The 20,809-nt window shown below is 44.0% G+C and overlaps 1 protein-coding gene across 1 annotated transcript; it reads left to right on the top strand.

The window, feature by feature from the left end:
- The first annotated feature begins 6,502 nt into the window (after window positions 1–6,502).
- On the top strand, window positions 6,503–20,752 carry LOC112241251 (Na(+)/H(+) exchange regulatory cofactor NHE-RF3-like). Its single transcript, XM_024409391.2, has 9 exons — window positions 6,503–6,649; window positions 10,895–11,104; window positions 11,420–11,651; window positions 11,952–12,088; window positions 12,425–12,620; window positions 12,895–13,091; window positions 17,830–18,042; window positions 19,675–20,052; window positions 20,214–20,752. Exons 2-9 carry the CDS (start codon window positions 10,898–10,900, stop codon window positions 20,268–20,270), a joined length of 1,617 nt encoding a protein of 538 aa, XP_024265159.1. The 5' UTR covers window positions 6,503–6,649; window positions 10,895–10,897; the 3' UTR covers window positions 20,271–20,752.
- The last annotated feature ends 57 nt before the right edge of the window (window positions 20,753–20,809 follow it).

Here is a 20,809-nt window from a genome sequence, read left to right as displayed (position 1 = left end):
GAGGAGTGTTATTCATCATGGTCTCTCTCTGGGAGGAGTGTTATTCATCATGGTCTCTCTCTCTCTGGGAGGAGTGTTATTCATCATGGTCTCTCTCTCTGGGAGGAGTGTTATTCATCATGGTCTCTCTCTGGGAGGAGTGTTATTCATCATGGTCTCTCTGGGAGGAGTGTTATTCATCATGGTCTCTCTCTGGGAGGAGTGTTATTCATCATGGTCTCTCTCTCTGGGAGGAGTGTTATTCATCATGGTCTCTCTCTCTGGGAGGAGTGTTATTCATCATGGTCTCTCTCTCTGGGAGGAGTGTTATTCATCATGGTCTCTCTCTCTGGGAGGAGTGTTATTCATCATGGTCTCTCTCTCTGGGAGGAGTGTTATTCATCATGGTCTCTCTCTCTCTGGGAGGAGTGTTATTCATCATGGTCTCTCTCATCTGGTCTCTCTCTCTGGGAGGAGTGTTATTCATCATGGTCTCTCTCTCTGGTGTTATTCATCTCTCTCTGGGGAGGTTATTCATCAGTGTTATTCATCATGGTCTCTCTCTCTGGGAGGAGTGTTATTCATCATGGTCTCTCTCTCTGGGAGGAGTGTTATTCATCATGGTCTCTCTCTCTGGGAGGAGTGTTATTCATCATGGTCTCTCTCTCCTGGGAGGAGTGTTATTCATCATGGTCTCTCTCCCTGGGAGGAGTGTTATTCATCATGGTCTCTCTCTGGGAGGAGTGTTATTCATCATGGTCTCTCTCTGGGAGGGTATTCATTCTCTCTCTCTGGGAGGAGTGTTATTCATCATGGTCTCATCTCTCTCTGGGAGGAGTGTTATTCATCATGGTCTCTCTCTCTCTCTGGGAGGAGTGTTATTCATCATGGTCTCTCTCTGGGAGGAGTGTTATTCATCATGGTCTCTCTCTCATCTGGTCTCTCTCTCTGGGAGTGTTATTCATCATGGTCTCTCTCTCTGGGAGGAGTGTTATTCATCATGGTCTCTCTCTCTGGGAGGAGTGTTATTCATCATGGTCTCTCTCTCTGGGAGGAGTGTTATTCATCATGGTCTCTCTCTCTGGGAGGAGTGTTATTCATCATGGTCTCTCTCTCTCTGGGAGGAGTGTTATTCATCATGGTCTCTCTCTCTGGGAGGAGTGTTATTCATCATGGTCTCTCTCTGGGAGGAGTGTTATTCATCATATTCATCATGGTCTCTCTCTGGGAGGAGTGTTATTCATCATGGTCTCTCTCTCTGGGAGGAGTGTTATTCATCATGGTCTCTCTCTCTCTCTCTCTGGGAGGAGTGTTATTCATCATGGTCTCTCTCTCTGGGAGGAGTGTTATTCATCATGGTCTCTCTCTCTGGGAGGAGTGTTATTCATCATGGTCTCTCTCTGGGAGGAGTGTTATTCATCATGGTCTCTCTCTCTGGGAGGAGTGTTATTCATCATGGTCTCTCTCTCTGGGAGGAGTGTTATTCATCATGGTCTCTCTCTCTGGGAGGAGTGTTATTCATCATGGTCTCTCTGGGAGGAGTGTTATTCATCATGGTCTCTCTCTGGGAGGAGTGTTATTCATCATGGTCTCTCTCTCTGGGAGGAGTGTTATTCATCATGGTCTCTCTCTCTGGGAGGAGTGTTATTCATCATGGTCTCTCTCTGGGAGGAGTGTTATTCATCATGGTCTCTCTCTCTGGGAGGAGTGTTATTCATCATGGTCTCTCTCTCTGGGAGGAGTGTTATTCATCATGGTCTCTCTCTCTGGGAGGAGTGTTATTCATCATGGTCTCTCTCTCTGGGAGGAGTGTTATTCATCATGGTCTCTCTCTCTGGGAGGAGTGTTATTCATCATGGTCTCTCTCTCTGGGAGGAGTGTTATTCATCATGGTCTCTCTCTCTCTGGGAGGAGTGTTATTCATCATGGTCTCTCTCTCTGGGAGGAGTGTTATTCATCATGGTCTCTCTCTGGGAGGAGTGTTATTCATCATGGTCTCTCTCTCTGGGAGGAGTGTTATTCATCATGGTCTCTCTCTCTGGGAGGAGTGTTATTCATCATGGTCTCTCTCTCTGGGAGGAGTGTTATTCATCATGGTCTCTCTCTCTGGGAGGAGTTGTTATTCATCATGGTTATTCATCATCTCTCTCTGGGAGGAGTGTTATTCATCATGGTCTCTCTGGGAGGAGTGTTATTCATCATGGTCTCTCTCTGGGAGGAGTGTTATTCATCATCTCTCTCTGGAGGAGTGTTATTCATCATGGTCTCTCTCTCTGGGAGGAGTGTTATTCATCATGGTCTCTCTCTGGGAGGAGTGTTATTCATCATGGTTATTCATCATGGTCTCTCTCTCTGGGAGGAGTGTTATTCATCATGGTCTCTCTCTCTCTGGGAGGAGTGTTATTCATCATGGTCTCTCTCTCTGGGAGGAGTGTTATTCATCATGGTCTCTCTCTCTGGGAGGAGTGTTATTCATCATGGTCTCTCTCTCTGGGAGGAGTGTTATTCATCATGGTCTCTGGGAGGAGTGTTATTCATCATGGTCTCTCTCTCTGGGAGGAGTGTTATTCATCATGGTCTCTCTCTCTGGGAGGAGTGTTATTCATCATGGTCTCTCTCTCTGGGAGGAGTGTTATTCATCATGGTCTCTCTCTCTGTTATTCATCATGGTCTCTCTCTGGGAGGAGTGTTATTCATCATGGTCTCTCTCTCTGGGAGGAGTGTTATTCATCATGGTCTCTCTCTCTGGGAGGAGTGTTATTCATCATGGTCTCTCTCTCTGGGAGGAGTGTTATTCATCATGGTCTCTCTCTCTGGGAGGAGTGTTATTCATCATGGTCTCTCTCTGGGAGGAGTGTTATTCATCATGGTCTCTCTCTGGGAGGAGTGTTATTCATCATGGGTCTCTCTCTCTGGGAGGAGTGTTATTCATCATGGTCTCTCTCTCTGGGAGGAGTGTTATTCATCATGGGAGGAGTGTTATTCATCATGGTCTCTCTCTCTGGGAGGAGTGTTATTCATCATGGTCTCTCTCTCTGGGAGGAGTGTTATCATCATCATGGTTATTCATCATGGTCTCTCTCTCTGGGAGGAGTGTTATTCATCATGGTCTCTCTCTGGGAGGAGTGTTATTCATCATGGTCTCTCTCTCTGGGAGGAGTGTTATTCATCATGGTTATTCATCATCTCTCTCTCTGGGAGGAGTGTTATTCATCATGGTCTCTCTCTGGGAGGAGTGTTATTCATCATGGTCTCTCTCTCTGGGAGGAGTGTTATTCATCATGGTCTCTCTCTCTCTGGGAGGAGTGTTATTCATCATTCATCATATTCATCATCTCTCTGGGAGGAGTGTTATTCATCATGGTCTCTCTCTCTGGGAGGAGTGTTATTCATCATGGTCTCTCTCTCTGGGAGGAGTGTTATTCATCATGGTCTCTCTCTCTGGGAGGAGTGTTATTCATCATGGTCTCTCTCATCTCTCTGGGAGGAGTGTTATTCATCATGGTCTCTCTCTCTGGGAGGAGTGTTATTCATTCTGGGAGGAGTGTTATCATGGTCTCTCTCTGGGAGGAGTGTTATTCATCATGGTCTCTCTCTCTGGGAGGAGTGTTATTCATCATGGTCTCTCTCTCTGGGAGGAGTGTTATTCATCATGGTCTCTCTCTGGGAGGAGTGTTATTCATCATGGTCTCTCTCTCTGGGAGGAGTGTTATTCATCATGGTCTCTCTCTCTCTGGGAGGAGTGTTATTCATCATGGTCTCTCTCTCTGGGAGGAGTGTTATTCATCATGGTCTCTCTCTCTGGGAGGAGTGTTATTCATCATGGTCTCTCTCTCTGGGAGGAGTGTTATTCATCATGGTCTCTCTCTCTGGGAGGAGTATTCATCATATTCATCATGGTCTCTCTCCCTGGGGGAGGTTATTCATCAGTCTCTCTCTCTGTTATTCATCATGGTCTCTCTCATCTGGGGAGGAGTGTTATTCATCATGGTCTCTCTCTCTGGGAGGAGTGTTATTCATCATGGTCTCTCTCTCTCTCTGGGAGGAGTGTTATTCATCATGGTCTCTCTCTCTGGGAGGAGTGTTATTCATCATGGTCTCTCTCTCTGGGAGGAGTGTTATTCATCATGGTCTCTCTCTCTGGGAGGAGTGTTATTCATCATGGTCTCATCATGGTCTCTCTCTGGGAGGAGTGTTATTCATCATGGTCTCTCTCTCTGGGAGGAGTGTTATTCATCATGGTCTCTCTCTCTGGGAGGAGTGTTATTCATCATGGTCTCTCTCTCTGGGAGGAGTGTTATTCATCATGGTCTCTCTCTCTGGGAGGAGTGTTATTCATCATGGTCTCTCTCTCTCATCTGGGAGGAGTGTTATTCATCATGGTCTCTCTCCCTGGGAGGAGTGTTATTCATCATGGTCTCTCTCTCTGGGAGGAGTGTTATTCATCATGGTCTCTCTCTGGGAGGAGTGTTATTCATCTCTGGGGAGGAGTGTTATTCATCATGGTCTCTCTCTCTGGGAGGAGTGTTATTCATCATGGTCTCTCTCTGGGAGGAGGTTATTCATCATGGTCTCTCTCTGGGAGGAGTGTTATTCATCATGGTCTCTCTCTGGGAGGAGTGTTATTCATCATGGTCTCTCTCTCTGGGAGGAGTGTTATTCATCATGGTCTCTCTGGGAGGAGTGTTATTCATCATGGTCTCTCTCTGGGAGGAGTGTTATTCATCATGGTCTCTCTCTCTCATCATGGTCTCTCTCTGGGAGGAGTGTTATTCATCATGGTCTCTCTGGGAGGAGTGTTATTCATCATGGTCTCTCTCTCTGGGAGGAGTGTTATTCATCATGGTCTCTCTCTCTGGTTATTCATCATGGTCTCTCTCTCTGGGAGGAGTGTTATTCATCATGGTCTCTCTCTCTCTGGGAGGAGTGTTATTCATCATGGTCTCTCTGGGAGGAGTGTTATTCATCATGGTCTCTCTCTGGGAGGAGTGTTATTCATCATGGTCTCTCTCTCTGGGAGGAGTGTTATTCATCATGGTCTCTCTCTCTGGGAGGAGTGTTATTCATCATGGTCTCTCTCTGGGAGGAGTGTTATTCATCATGGTCTCTCTCTGGGAGGAGTGTTATTCATCATGGTGTTATTCATCATGGTCTCTCTGGGAGGAGTGTTATTCATCATGGTCTCTCTCTGGGAGGAGTGTTATTCATCATGGTCTCTCTCTGGGAGGAGTGTTATTCATCATGGTCTCTCTCCCTGGGAGGAGTGTTATTCATCATGGTCTCTCTCTCTGGGAGGAGTGTTATTCATCATGAGTGTTATTCTCTCTCTCTGGGAGGAGTGTTATTCATCATGGTCTCTCTCTCTGGGAGGAGTGTTATTCATCATGGTCTCTCTCTCTGGGAGGAGTGTTATTCATCATGGTCTCTCTCTGGGAGGAGTGTTATTCATCATGGTCTCTCTCTGGGAGGAGTGTTATTCATCATGGTCTCTCTCCCTGAGAGGAGTGTTATTCATCATGGTCTCTCTCTCTGGGAGGAGTGTTAAGTGTTAAATGTTCTCAAACTCCCTCTGTTACATGGACCCATATTCCCTTCTGCAAGATACATAATGGTCCAAGTCCAATTATTACAGTCCTTCAAATCCCTAAACTCAATTTAAACATTTCATCCAAAGCTACATTGTCAAAAGATTATATTTTTGATTGCCATACTGATAACTGAGTTGAGACACGTTTAGTTATTGTTGGTCGGACAAGCTGTGTGTCTGGGCTTATAGTGTCAGTGAGCAAGAAGCAGACCAGTACGACCAAAGTTGCTCATCTGACAACAGTGGTGGCTGGTGGGAGGAGCTATAGAAGGATGGCTGGAATAGAATGAAAGGAAAGGTGGTTTCTATATGTTTGATACAGTTCCATTTATTCCATTCCAGCCATTACAAAGAGCCCATCCTCTTATAGCTCCTCCCATCAGCCTCCACTGCCTGAGAATAACAGTCTTCACCGATCAATCAACCAACCATAATATTCAAGACTGGCTTCAGAGGCATCAAGACATGCCTATTGCCTATGGTTATATTTATTAATTTTCTGATATAAATATGCATTACACACTATAGTTTGAGATAAAGCATACTATACTGTGGGACTATCCCACAGATTAGCGCATTTCCACCATAAAGCATGGAATTCTTCCATCCAGGCAATACGCCCAGTCAGCCAGTCTTTTCTCCCATTAACCCATCATCACTGCTGTTATTGTTATTGGGTTGTTGTGGTGACGTTGCCAAGCCTTGATCCTTGACCTTGTCAGTAGCTTTCTCCACCCTCCTCTGTCATATTTGACCATTCTAAACAGATGACTGGGTTGTGATTAACACGGTGGTTTTAAAGGGATACCTGGACTGTTTAGACATGTGTCTCCCAAGATGCCACGAGACACTGTTAAATAACTCAGCCTTTAAGTCCAACTTTGACCTGTCAAAGTCCTTAAGAGAGAGAAAGAGAGAAATAGAGAGAAAGAGAGAGAGAGAGAGAGAGAGGAGGAATGAAATGAGAGAGCGAGAGCGAGAGCAAGAGCGAGAGAGAGCGAGAAATTGGGAAGCAACAGAGATACCACCTTAACAACAGAAGATCCTCCTCTGGACTGGGACTGGGACGAGAGACAGGAGCAGGTGAGGGAATGTTCTACTATTTCTCCTATTGTTGTGGTCTATCAAATGAATCATGTATATATTATGTTTAGTTACTTAGCTTTTGATGCTAATTAATGCTATATTTGTTAACATGATCAATTCTACTATTTGCTCATTGTTTTGATATCACATGCACTGGTTATCTTATGTGTGGTTGTGGGCAATGGCAGGTGTTTAAGACCGACTATGATGGACATACAGTTAAAATCGGAAGTTTACATACACTTAGTTTGGAGTCATTAAAACTCGTTTTTCAACCACTCCACAAATTTCTTGTTAACAAACTATAGTTTTGGCAAGTCAGTTAGGACATCTACTTTGTGCATGATACAAGTAATTTTTCCAACAATTGTTTACAGACAGATTATTTCACTTATAATTCACTCTATCACAATTCCAGTGGGTCAGAGATTTACATACAATACACTAAGTTGACTGTGCCTTTAAAACAGCTTGGATAATTCCAGAAAATTATGTCATGGCTTTAGAAGATTCTGATAAGCTAATTGACATCATTTGAGTCAATTGGAGGTATACGTGTGGATGTATTTCAGGGCCTACATTCAAAGTGCCTCTTTGCTTGACATCATTGGAAAATCAAAAGAAATCAGCCAAGACCTCAGAAAAAAAATTAGAGATCTCCACAAGTCTGGTTCATCCTTGGGAGCAATTCCCAAATGCCTGAAGGCACCACGTTCATCTGTACAAATAATAGTACGCAAGTATAAACACCATGGGACCACACAGCCGTCATACCGCTCAGGAAGGAGACGCGTTCTGTCTCTTAGAGATAAACGTACTTTGGTGCGATAAGTGCAGAAAAGGACCTTGTGAAGATGCTGGAGGAAACAAAAGTATCTATATCCACAGTAAAACGAGTCCTTTATCGACATAACCTGAAACGCCGCACAGCAAGGAAGAAGCCACTGCTCCAAAACCGCCATAAAAAAGCCAGACTACGGTTTGCAACTGCACATGAGGACAAAGATCATACTTTTTGAAGAACTTTCCTCTGGTCTAATGAAACAAAAATAGAACTGTTTGGCCACAATGACCATTGTTATGTTTGGAGGGAAAAGGGGAAGGCTTGCAAGCCAAAGAATACCATCCCAACCATGAAGTACAGGGGTGGCAGCATCATGTTGTGGGGGTGCTTTGGTGCACTACACAAAATAGATGGTATCATGGGGAGGGAAAATTACGTGGAAGGAAAATTACGTGGATGTATTGTTTGACCCAAGTTAAACAAATTAAAGGCAACGCTACCAAATACTAATTGAGTGTATGTAAACGTCTGACCCACTAGGAATGTGATGAAAGAAATAAAAGCTGAAATAAATAATTCTCTCTACTTTTATTCTGACATTTCACATTCTTAAAATAAAGTGGTGATCCTAACTGACCAAAGACAGGGCATTTTTACTAGGACTAAATGTCAGTAATTGTGAAAAACTGAGTTTAAATGTATTTGGCTAGGGTGTATGTAAACTTCCCACTTCAACTGTAGGTAGCGTAGCGGTTAAGAGCGGTGGACCAGTAACTGAAAGGTTACTGGTTCAAATCCCCGAGCCAAATAGATTTTTCACCTGTCTTCTTTTTCACCCAAATTGCTCCTGTAAGTTTCTCTATAAGAGTGTCTGCTAAATGACTCACATGGAGATACAGAGCAACAACAGAGACACGGGTGCAGTGGATAGAGGGGCTCCAAATAACGATACAGGACACTTTGGGGTTAGTACGTGACATGTGCCCCCACAATGAGGATTCAATCTCTTGGGAAAGGACCATGGTTCCACTCAATGTAGATGGTGTTTCCTTGCAATTGTCATCTTGGGTTAGTTTATAGGACTGCATCTACTTCCAGGAAACAGTCTCCCTAAAAACAGCAGTCTACAGTGACTGTGTCAAGGATTAAATGATAGAACTAGATTAGCAAAATGTAGGAACAGACATATCAGCACACTGCCACACACAGACTGACACTACACCTGAACACAAACACACACACAAACACACATCCGTCACGTCTTACTTTCTCTCTGTGATAACAGTGTAATAAACATTACAAGGATTCTCATGTTGACCATCTTTATTGGGGGGTCAAATTCACACATTCCAGTTAAAAGAGCCCTTCGCACCTTCAGCTGGCCCTAGCTGCTGTTAACCATTAACAACCCATGGCCATGTGAGAGGTAGCATGGCAGGTTAACCTTCTTCTAGAGCTATCAGCACTTTGCTACACTGTCAAAACACGAGTGTAGATCGTGGTGTGTCTGTGTGCGTGTTTGTGCGAGATAGGGATTCAGCGTAATGGTTCGCAGAATACACTCTCTAGCGATCTCTTGTCAGTAGAGTATCAGTGTAATCAATGACATTGAGCCCAACCCTACACTGACCTATGTGGTCTCTTATCTCTACGGGATATCCAGTCTTTTAATATATGTGTTTATATCCCTGTTATATCTCTCTATATTGCCAATCAGATTTCTGTTGTGCAAATGTTCCACTCCACCCCCGATTTACTGCAATTTATCTGATGGTGACGTTGCTGTACAGTACATACCTTTGAGTTGCTACAGTATAACTCACAGGAGGTTGGTGGCACCTTAATTGGGAGGTTGAGCTTGTGGTAATGGCTTGAGCAGAATTGGTGGAATGGTTATCAAACACATGGTTTTTACAAGCATGTGTCTAATGCCATTACATTCGCTCCGTTCCAGCCATTATTATGAGCCGTCCTCCCCTCACCAGCCTCCACTGGTATAGCTCCAGTACCATTCAAAAGCTTGGACACACTTACTCATTCCTGGGTTTTTCTTTGTCTTTACAATTTTCTACATAGTAAAATAATAGAAGGCATCAAAACTATGAAATAACACATATAGAATCATGTAGTAACCAAAAAAGTAGCCACACTGCCTTGATGACAGCTTTGCACACTCTTGGCATTCTCTCAAACAGATTCATGAGGTAGTCACCTGGAATGCATTTCAATTAACGGGTGTGCCTTGTTAAAAGTTCATTTTGTGTAATTTCTTTCCTTCTTAATGCATTTGAGCCAATCGGAAATTAACTGCACCTCAGATTGGGTGGTAGGGTAGCCTGGTGGTTAGAGCGTTGGACTAGTAACCGGAAGGTTGCAAGTTCAAACCCCCGAGCTGACAAGGTACAAATCTGTACCTTGAACAGGCAGTTAACCCACTGTTCCTAGGCCATCAATGAAAATAAGAATTTGTTCTTAACTGACTTGCCTAGTTAAATAAAGGTAAAAAAATATATATAAAAAAATTGCAGCCCAATAGATGCTTCACGGAGTTCAAGTAACAGACACCTCTCAACATCAACTGTTCAGAGGAAACTGCGTGAATGAGGCCTTCATGGTCGAATGGCTGCAAAGAAACCACTACTAAATGACACCAATAAGAAGAGACTTGCTTGGGCTAAGAAACACGAGTAATGGACATGTCTGATGAGTCCAAATTTGACATTTTTGGATTCATACGCTGTGTCTTTGTGAGACTCAGTGAGAGACTTTGTGAGAGTACGTGAACGGATGATCTCCACATGTTTGGTTCCCACTGTGAAGCATGGAGGAGGAGGTGTGATGGTGTGGGGGTGCTTTGCTGGTGACACTGTCTGTGATTTATTTAGAATTTAAGGCACACTTAACCAGCATGGCTACCACAGCATTCTGCAGCGATATGCCACCCCATCTGGTTTGCACTTAGAGGGACTATCATTTTGTTTTTCAACACGACAATGATCCTCAACACACATCCTGGCTGTATAAGGGCTATTTGACCAAGGAGAGTGATGGAGTGCTGCATCAGATGACCTGGCCTCCACAATCACCCGACCTCAACCCAATTGAGATGGTTTGGGAAGAGTTGGACTACAGAGTGAGGGAAAAGCAGCCAACAAGTGCTCAGCATATGTGGGATCTCCTTCAAGATAGTGGGGGAAGTTTCAGACATTGAGAATAGATAGAATGGGGTTTACCACTGATACACACAGTGGATTATTTGAGGGTCAGAATTTTTTGGGGGGGGTAGGGAAGAGAAGGTAGGTTTGTGTGTGTCAGCACTCTCGCACTCTGGTCTGTATTACAAGACATGGCAGGGTAAAAACAGAGAGTGACTGTGCTCACCAGTGTGTGTGTGTGTGTGTGTGTGTGTGTGTGTGTGTGTCTTGTATTGTATTCATACCCTGTCGTCTCTGTTGCAGGACATGGCTGGGTACAGGCCGAGGGTGATAGTGCTGAGTAAGAAGCCAGGTCAAAGTTTTGGCTTCCTCTTGAGGGTGGAGCAAGGAGAGGATGGTCACCTGATCAGGAACCTGGAGAGGGGCAGCCCGGCCAAGCTGGTGGGTTTGAAGGACGGAGACCGCATCCTCCGGGTCAACGGGACCTATGTGGACGAGATGGACCACACACGGGTGAGGAGGGGGAGAGGGGAAACTGACAGGGCCAGCAGTTCTCATATTCCACATGAAACCTAGACCCTCCCTCTTTTTTTACTGTATTGAAATTATAAAGATGTAAGCAATATAGTAATAGTATGGTAATAACCTTGTCTGCTTATATTGTTCACACCTATCAAGTCCTTTAAAGTGCCTGGGGTAAGGTCCCAGTATAAGTTAGGTAAATGTGGAATTACTAGAGAACACATGTAGCAATAAGTACTGTACTAATGTAGCAACATACCATACTTTGTCCCATCTCTTTCTCCTGTGCTGTGTGTCCTGGGTTAGGTAGTGGACCTGGTGAAGGAGAGTGGTGCATCGGTCACCTTCCACGTTCTGGATGTGGCATCCTACAAGCAGGCTAAGACTGAGGGGGTGGACCTGTCTGACCCACACGCCACACTCACCCAGCACGCCATAAACGGGGTGGGAGGAGGGGCGCCCAAACCCAAACTCTGCTACCTGGCCAAGTCCAGCGGGGGCTACGGCTTCTCTTTGCGCTCTATCAAAGATGAGAGGGGTGGGACATGCATGCGGACACACACATACACACACACACACACACAGTAATTGTGTATCTCTTTGATTGTGATATTGCTGACAAGAGAGAAGAACCAAACTGACAACAGCAATTATTGTAATCTCTGAGGATTCATATTAAATTGTTTTGCTTGTTGATCAAGCATCAAATTAACACATTATCTTCGTCTCACATGGCGTGGGCCCTTAACATACATTCCTGTCTTCTTTATGTCCAATGATAATGAACTTAGGATTGTGATTTTAAACTACATTTTCTTTCCTCCATTTCCTGTCCCAGGTGACGTGGGCATGTTCATGACAGAGGTGGCTCCAGGAGGTGTGGCCGGGAGGGCAGGGGTCAAGACCAACGACCGCCTGATAGAGGTCAACGGGGAGAACACGGAGAACGCCACTCATGACCAGATAGTTGAAAAGGTCAGGGTTCAGTCCTTATTGACACTACTCTGTGGTTAACTTTTAACTTCAATATCTGGCATATTATTCTACAGCCTGTCAACACATTTTGTTCACTCAGAATACAGGAGTCAGGACAGTGATCATTTGGCAAATCAGTGTTAATTCCATTTGGTTTCCCTGGGCAACTCAGCCTTGAGGGCAGAAACAAATGTGATTGGTTACGTTTAGTCAAGATATGTCATAAGTCTTTATTTTACATGACAGATAATGTTTACTCTTCTTCTGTTAATTTTGATTTAAACGTTATTTAACTTTGCGCCCGCCCGAATGAGTCCGTTGTGTGATCTGTGTCAGGTCAAGGCATCAGGCAGCAGCGTCATGTTCCTATTGGTGGATGAGGACACAGACAGGTTCTACAAGATAAAACGCATCAGGATAGGGGCGGGGCTAGCCACAGCGAAGCTCCTCCCACTGAAGCCACGCATCGCAGACTTGGTCAAAGGATCAGACGGCTATGGATACTTCCTAAGGACTGAGCCTAACAAGACAGGTCTGTGTGTTTGTATGGTGTGTGAATTTGGATGTTCAGTAGGTATCCAAAGAAAAACTTGGTTACACTACTATAAGCAAACGGGTATAATGCATTATGATGCGGTTATAATGACTTTTCATAAGCGTGTATGAACCCCTTATAATGTCTTATAACAACACATCTGCCAATAGCCACATAGGATCATCACTATTAAACTATTCACCAACAACAATAGCCATCTGTCTGAATAATTTTACACAATAACACCATCTTAATATTATCCTACCTGCAGGCCACTTCATCAGGGACATTGACAGGGGTAGCCCAGCCGAGAGGGCGGGATTAAAGGAGATGGACAGGCTGGTTGCCGTGGAGGGTGTGGAAGTGGATGGCTGCAGCCATGAGCAGGTGGTGGACAGGATCAGGCAGTGTGGCAGCAAGTGCTGCCTCCTGGTGGTTGATGAAGACACTGACAAGCTCTACAAGATGGTGAGGGTTCTGGGATCAATGTTTCTTGTTGGATTTAGGAAATAAATGTATGAAACAACGGTCATAGGAGTTGGCTCAAGCACATTGGTCTAAACATCTGGCCCCATATTTACAAAGTGTCTTAGAGTTGGAGTGCTGATCAAGAATCAGTTTTTCCTTTGGGATTATAATGAAGCTGTGGCTGATACTGATGAGCACCACAACGCTGAGAAAGTGTTTGAACCCCCTGTGAAAGTTACCACCCCTTCCGCTTTACTTCCAGATCACATCCACTCATCTTTTGAAAATGCTTCACAATTATGTCATCAAACTGGTGGAAACTCAGTCATTTCTATATATATAGCTCAGGATTTAATGTCACATCCACAAGTACAGTGAAATGCCTTTCTTGCAAACTTAAAACCCAACAATGCAATAATCAATAACAAACTATTACTAGAAAAAAAAGATGAAATGAGAATAGGAAATATGAAATACACAATAAAGTAAAAAAGTAAGTAAGCATACTATGTACAGAAAATATTTAAAAAGTCAGATCCAATACCACATTTACATGAGCAGGGATACTGGAGTGATGGAGGTAGATATGTATAGGGGTAAGGTGACAGAGATACTGGAGTGGTGGAGGTAGATATGTATAGTGGTAAGGGGACAGAGATACTGGAGTGGTGGAGGTAGATATGTATAGTGGTAAGGGACAGGTGAGGTGGATGGAGGTAGATATGTATAGTGGTAAGGTGACAGAGATACTGGAGTGGTGGAGGTAGATATGTATAGTGGTAAGGTGACAGAGATACTGGAGTGGTGGAGGTAGATATGTATAGTGGTAAGGTGACAGGGATACTGGAGTGATGGAGGTAGATATGTATAGTGGTAAGGTGACAGGGATACTGGAGTGATGGAGGTAGATATGTATAGAGGTAAGGTGACAGGGATACTGGAGTGATGGAGGTAGATATGTATAGTGGTAAGGTGACAGGGATACTGGAGTGATGGAGGTAGATATGTATAGAGGTAAGGTGACAGGGATACTGGAGTGATGGAGGTAGATATGTATAGGGGTAAGGTGACAGGGATACTGGAGTGATGGAGGTAGATATGCATATTAGGTGACAGGGATACTGGAGTGATGGAGGTAGATATGTATAGTGGTAAGGTGACAGGGATACTGGAGTGATGGACTTAGATATGTATAGGGGTAAGGTGACAGGGATATTGGAGTGATGGAGGTAGATATGCATAGGGGTAAGGTGACAGGGATACTGGAGTGATGGAGGTTAGATATGTATAGAGGTAAGGTGACAGGGATACTGGAGTGATGGAGGTAGATACAGTGGGGCATAAAAGTATTTAGTCAGCCATCAATTGTGCAAGTTCTCCCACTTAAAAAGATGAGAGAGGCCTGTAATTTTCATCATAGGTACACTTCAACTATGACAGACAAAATGAGAAAAAAAAATCCAGAAAATAACATTTTAGGATTTTTAATGAATTTATTTGCAAATTACGGTGGAAAATAAGTATTTGGCCACCTACAAACAAGCAAGATTTCGGTCTCTCACAGACCTGTAACTTCTTCTTTAAGAGGCTCCTCTGTCCTCCACTCGTTACCTGTATTAATGGCACCTGTTTGAACTTGTTATCAGTATAAAAGACACCTGTCCACAACCTCAAATAGTCACACTCCAAACTCCACTATGGCCCAGACCAAAGATCTGTCAAAGGACACCAGAAACAAAATTATAGACCTGCACCAGGCTGGGAAGACTGAATCTGCAATAGGTAAGCAGCTTGGTTTGAAGAAATCAACTGTGGGAGCAATTATTAGGAAATGGAAGACATACTGACCACTGATAATCTCCCTGGTGCTCTACGCAAGATCTCACCCCGTGGGGTCAAAATGATCACAAGAACGGTGAGCAAAAATCCCAGAACCACACGGGGGGACCTAGTGAATGACCTGCAGAGAGCTGGGACCAAAGTAACAAAGCCTACCATCAGCAAGGGCATTGAAGATGAAACGTGGCTGGGTCTTTCAGCATGACAATGATCCCAAACACACTGCCCGGGCAACGAAGGAGTGGCTTCGTAAGAAGCATTTCAAGGTCCTGGAGTGGTCTAGCCAGTCTCCAGATCTCAGCCCCATAGAAAAGCTTTGGAGGGAGTTGAAAGTCCGTGTTGCCCAGCAACAGCCACAAAACATCACTGCTCTAGAGGAGATCTGCATGGAGGAATGGGCCAAAATACCAGCAACAGTGTGTGAAAACCTTGTAAAGACTTACAGAAAACGTTTGACCTCTGTCATTGCCAACAAAGGGTATATAACAAAGTATTGAGATAAACTTTTGTTATTGACCAAATACTTATTTTCCACCATAATTTGCAAATAAATTCATTAAAAATCCTACAATGTGATTTTCTGGGTTTATTTTTCTCATTTTTCTGTCATAGTTGAAGTGTACCTATGATGAAAATTACAGGCCTCTCTCATCTTTTTAAGTGGGAGAACTTGCACAATTGGTGGCTGACTAAATACTTTTAGGGGTAAGGGGACTAGGCGACAGAGTAGCAGCAGCTTGCATGTGAATGGGTGTGCGTGTGTGTAGTCAGTATAAAATGTGCATATTATGTGTGAGTGAGCAAATGATGGAGTGCGTTTGTGTGTGTGTGTGTGTGTTGGAGTGACAGTGTGTAGAGCCCTGTGAGTGTGCATAGAGACAGTGGAAAGATTGAAATAAAAGTTCAATAAAGATTTTTTATTTATTGATTTATTTCACCTTTATTTAACCAGGTAGGCTAGTTGAGAACAAGTTCTCATTTACAACTGTGACCTGGCCAAGATAAAGCAAAGCAGTTCAACACATACAACAACACAGAGTTACACATGGAGTAAAACAAACATACAGTCAATAATACAGTATAAACAAGTCTATATACGATGTGAGCAAATGAGGTGAGATAAGGGAGGTAAAGGCAAAAAAAGGCCATGGTGGCAAAGTAAATACAATATAGCAAGTAAAACACTGGAATGGTAGATTTGCAGTGGAAGAATGTGCAAAGTAGAAATAAAAATAATGGGGTGCAAAGGAGCTGTGAGCTGCTCTGACAGTTGGTGCTTAAAGCTAGTGAGGGAGATAAGTGTTTCCAGTTTCAGAGATTTTTGTAGTTCGTTCCAGTCATTGGCAGCAGAGAACTGGAAGGAGAGGCGGCCAAAGAAAGAATTGGTTTTGGGGGTGACCAGAGAGATATACCTGCTGGAGCGCGTGCTACAGGTGGGTGATGCTATGGTGACCAGCGAGCTGAGATAAGGGGGGACTTTACCTAGCAGGGTCTTGTAGATGACATGGAGCCAGTGGGTTTGGCGACAAGTATGAAGCGAGGGCCAGCCAACGAGAGCGTACAGGTCACAATAGTGGGTAGTATATGGGGCTTTGGTGACAAAACGGATTGCACTGTGATAGACTGCATCCAATTTGTTGAGTAGGGTATTGGAGGCTATTTTGTAAATGACATCGCCGAAGTCGAGGATTGGTAGGATGGTCAGTTTTACAAGGGTATGTTTGGCAGCATGAGTGAAGGATGCTTTGTTACGAAATAGGAAGCCAATTCTAGATTTAACTTTGGATTGGAGATGGTTGATGTGGGTCTGGAAGGAGAGTTTACAGTCTAACCAGACACCTAGGTATTTGTAGTTGTCCACGTATTCTAAGTCAGAGCCATCCAGAGTAGTGATGTTGGACAGGCGGGCAGGTGCAGGCAGCGATCGGTTGAAGAGCATGCATTTAGTTTTACTTGTATTAAAGAGCAATTGGAAGCCACGGAAGGAGAGTTGTATGGTATTGAAGCTCATCTGGAGGTTAGTTAACAGTGTCCAAAGAAGGGCCAGAAGTATACAGAATGGTGTCGTCTGCGTAGAGGTGGATCAGAGACTCACCAGCAGCAAGAGGGAAATCATTGATATATACAGAGAAGAGAGTCGGTCCAAGAATTGAACCCTGTGGCACCCCCATAGAGACTGCCAGAGGTCCGGACAGCAGACCCTCCGATTTGACACACTGAACTCTATCAGAGAAGTAGTTGGTGAACCAGGCGAGGCAATCATTTGAGAAACCAAGGCTGTCGATGAGTATGTGGTGATTGACAGAGTTGAAAGCCTTGGCCAGATCAATGAATACAGCATATGAGATAAGTATGTAAACCAAGCATAGTTAAAGTGGCTAGTGATACATGTATTACATGCACAGTAATGTTTCTTATCGATGGCGGTTAAGATATCGTTTAGGACCTTGAGCGTGGCTGATCGGTGCACCCATGACCAGCTCTGAAACCAGATTGCATAGCAGAGAAGGTATGGTGAGATTCAAAATGGTGGGTAATCTGTTTGTTGACTTGGCTTTCGAAGACCTTAGAAAGGCAGGGTAGGATAGATATAGGTCTGAAAGATACAAGGTAAACTCAGATAGTCTGTGTAGCTAAATTGTTAGCTATTTATCTGTCGTATTGCTTGGAAGCTGTTCACTTCTAGTCATGTTGGCGGATTAATTTACTTCTGCCAAATGCCATTTTGCACTTTAAAGACCATTCAAAAAGCCTACTGAAGTTGAAAAACTTCAAGGCTGAGGGGCAGTCATTTCATAGTGTATATAGGCTCAGGAACTGTCCAGAAACAGAAGTGCAGTAAAGAAGACTACTGTGTGGATTGAGATATTGGTCTGAGATGAATTGTGATCATCCACAGGGAGGCGTTTCTCCTCTGTTCTACTTGGAAGAGATTATGGAATCCCTCCTTCCAGCAACCCCTCCACCCAGCTACCCAGAGAGCGTGCCAGCCCCGGTCCCAGACCCTGTTACCACAGACCTCCTCAAGCTGTGCAAGATGGAGAAGACCTCCGCCGGGTACGGCTTCCACCTCAACGGTATACAGGGAGTCTTTGGCCAGTATGTCAAAGAGGTAACTACAATGAACAGAGCACCTACCTACAGTACCACTCCAAAGTTTGTAGAATAATAGTGGAGACATCAAAACTATGAAATAATGCAGAATCATGTAGCAACCAAAAATGTGTTAAACAAATAAAAACAATGTAGCCACCCTTTGCCTTGCTGACATCTTTGCACTCTTGGCATTCTCTCAACCAGCTTCATGGAAATAGTCACCTGGAATGCATTTCAATTAACAGGTGTTAAAAGTACATTTGTGGAATTTCTTGCGTTTCAGCCAATAAGTTGTGTTGTGACAAGATAGGGTTGTTACACAGAAGATAGCCCTATTTGGTAAAAGACCAAGTCCATATTATAGCAAAGAACAGCTCAAATAAGCAAAGAGAAATGACAGTCTATCATTACTTTAAGACATGGAGGTCAGTCATTCCAGAATATGTAAAGAACTTTGAAAGTGCAGTCACAAAAACCATCAAGCGCTAAGATGAAACTGGCTCTCATGAGGACCGCCACAGAAAAGGAAGCCCCAGAGTTACCTCTGCTGCAGAGGACAAGTTCATTAGAGTTACCAGCCACAGGAATTTCAGCCCAAATAAATGCTTCAATGAGTTCAAGTAACAGACACATCTCAACATCAACTGTTCAGAGGAGACTGCGTGAATCAAGCCACTACTAAAGGGCACCAATAACAAGGAGAGACTTGCTTGGGCCAAGAAACATTAGCAATGGACATTAGACCGGTGGAAATCTGTCCTTTGGTCTGATGAGTCTTTGTGAGATGCAGAGTAGGTGAACGGATGATCTCTGCATATGTGGTTCCCACCGTGAAGCATGGAGGAGGAGGTGTGATGGTGTGGGGGTGCTTTGCTGGTGACACTTTCAGTGATTTATTTATTCAAGGCACACTTAACCAGCATGGCTACCACAGCATTCTGCAGTGATACGCCATCCCATCTGGTTTGCGCTTAGTGGGACTATAATTTGTTTTTCAACAGGACAATGACCCAACACACCTCCTGGCTGTGTATGGGCTATTTGACCAAGAAGGAGAGTGATGGAGTGCTGCATCAGATGTCCTGACCTCTACAATCACCCGACCTCAACCCAATTGAGATGGTTTGGGATGAGTTGGACCGCAGAGTGAAGGAAAAGCAGCCAATAAGTGATCAGCATATGTGGGAACTCCTTCAAGACTGTTGGAAAAGCATTCCAGGTGAAGCTGGTTGCCAACAGTGTGCAAAGCTGTCATCAAGGCAAAGGGTGGCTGCTTTGAAGAATCTAAAATATATTTTGATTTGTTTAACACATTCTTGGTTACTACATGATTCCATATGTGTTATTTCAGAGTTTGATGTCTTCACTGTTATTCTACAATGTAGAAAATAGTAAAATAAAGAAAAACCCTTGAATGAGTAGGAGTGTCCAAACTTTTGACTGGTACTGTATATCCAACAGGTAGCCTAACAGACAAGAGAATGCATCCCAAATACATTAACTACTATGGGAAAGATCAAGAGGCAAACCACATGCTAGTCTCAATTCCGTACCTCTGAAACACTCCTGTCATTCAGCAACTGTCAACTGTTGTTTACGTTCCAAACCATTCACATCTCAGCTCACCCCTTGATGTCTTCTCTGTAAGGTGGTGAAGGGTGGAGCCGCGGACAGGGCTGGTCTAGAGGACGAAGACATGGTGGTGGAGGTGGACGGTGTGAATGTAGAGCAGAGCAGTCACGAGCAAGTGGTGGGCTTGATCCGTAAGAGTGGCAGCTCGCTGGTACTCCTAGTTGCCGGGAAGCAGGCCAACGACCACTTCAAAGCCAAAGGGGTGGCCATCACTCCTCAGCTCTTCGTCCCCTCGTCCCAAGCCAGGTCCCCATCCCCAGCCCCGTCCCCGTCCCTAGCACGAAGCCACACACCAGCCCAGATAGACACTCCAGCCACTCTGGAGGAGGTCCAAGAGGAGGAAGAGGAGGAGGCTGCTGAGCCAGACACCGCGCCGCACCAGGCACGAGAGAGGGTGAGTGACGTAACATAAGTGTGTTCCTTGAGTGCCTTGGTAGCTTCTAAACTAGATCCAAATTATCCAGACAAGCCAAAGTAGTTAAAAGCAAGTTTGTAGCAATTGTATTTTCCCACAGTTCTATTACAGAAAAATAAATGACTCTCTTTCTCTCATAGACTCCATCTGTGTCATCAGCAGCATCATCTTGCTCGAGCGTTGATGAGAGACTCTGAGAAGTCACCAATGAGAAATCATTTCCTGTTAAGACTTTTTCTGTCTCTCATCAGCCTTTGCACCATGCTGGATAATGCAGGTATCTCTGCTCAAGAACTCTGATCAAACTTAATACATTTCGATGACAGAGGCTGGTTTTAGGTATCAATGCAAATCGGTTGAAAATAGTAATAAATAGACATTAATGTATTGATCAGTTAGATAGCACTGTCGTCCAACCAGCGTATGGATCAGTATAATCTCATTACGAACACCTGCAATGTAGACCGAGAACACTAGTAATGCCAGTTCAATGTGTTTAACTGGAACAGTAACCATAGTGAGAGGCCTACTGTACTACACCTTAATAATAATGCTGTCTTTTAAATATCATTAAAATGATCAAATACATTTGATTTGTTTTACCCAAAGAACCATTGTGTCTTTCTGCTCTGATGTCAAATACTGCTCTCACAATGAGAATAAAGGATCCTGGACCAGATGCCTGTTTATAAGTGGTGTATGTATAGGGGCATTGCAGTACTTACTGATTAAAATA

The sequence above is a fragment of the Oncorhynchus tshawytscha genome, linkage group LG03 (genome assembly GCF_018296145.1).
Source record: "Oncorhynchus tshawytscha isolate Ot180627B linkage group LG03, Otsh_v2.0, whole genome shotgun sequence".
In the NCBI taxonomy this organism is placed as follows: domain Eukaryota; kingdom Metazoa; phylum Chordata; class Actinopteri; order Salmoniformes; family Salmonidae; genus Oncorhynchus; species Oncorhynchus tshawytscha.
The sequence above is the reverse complement of the archived record's forward strand: the minus strand, read 5'-3'. Positions and strand labels throughout refer to the sequence as shown.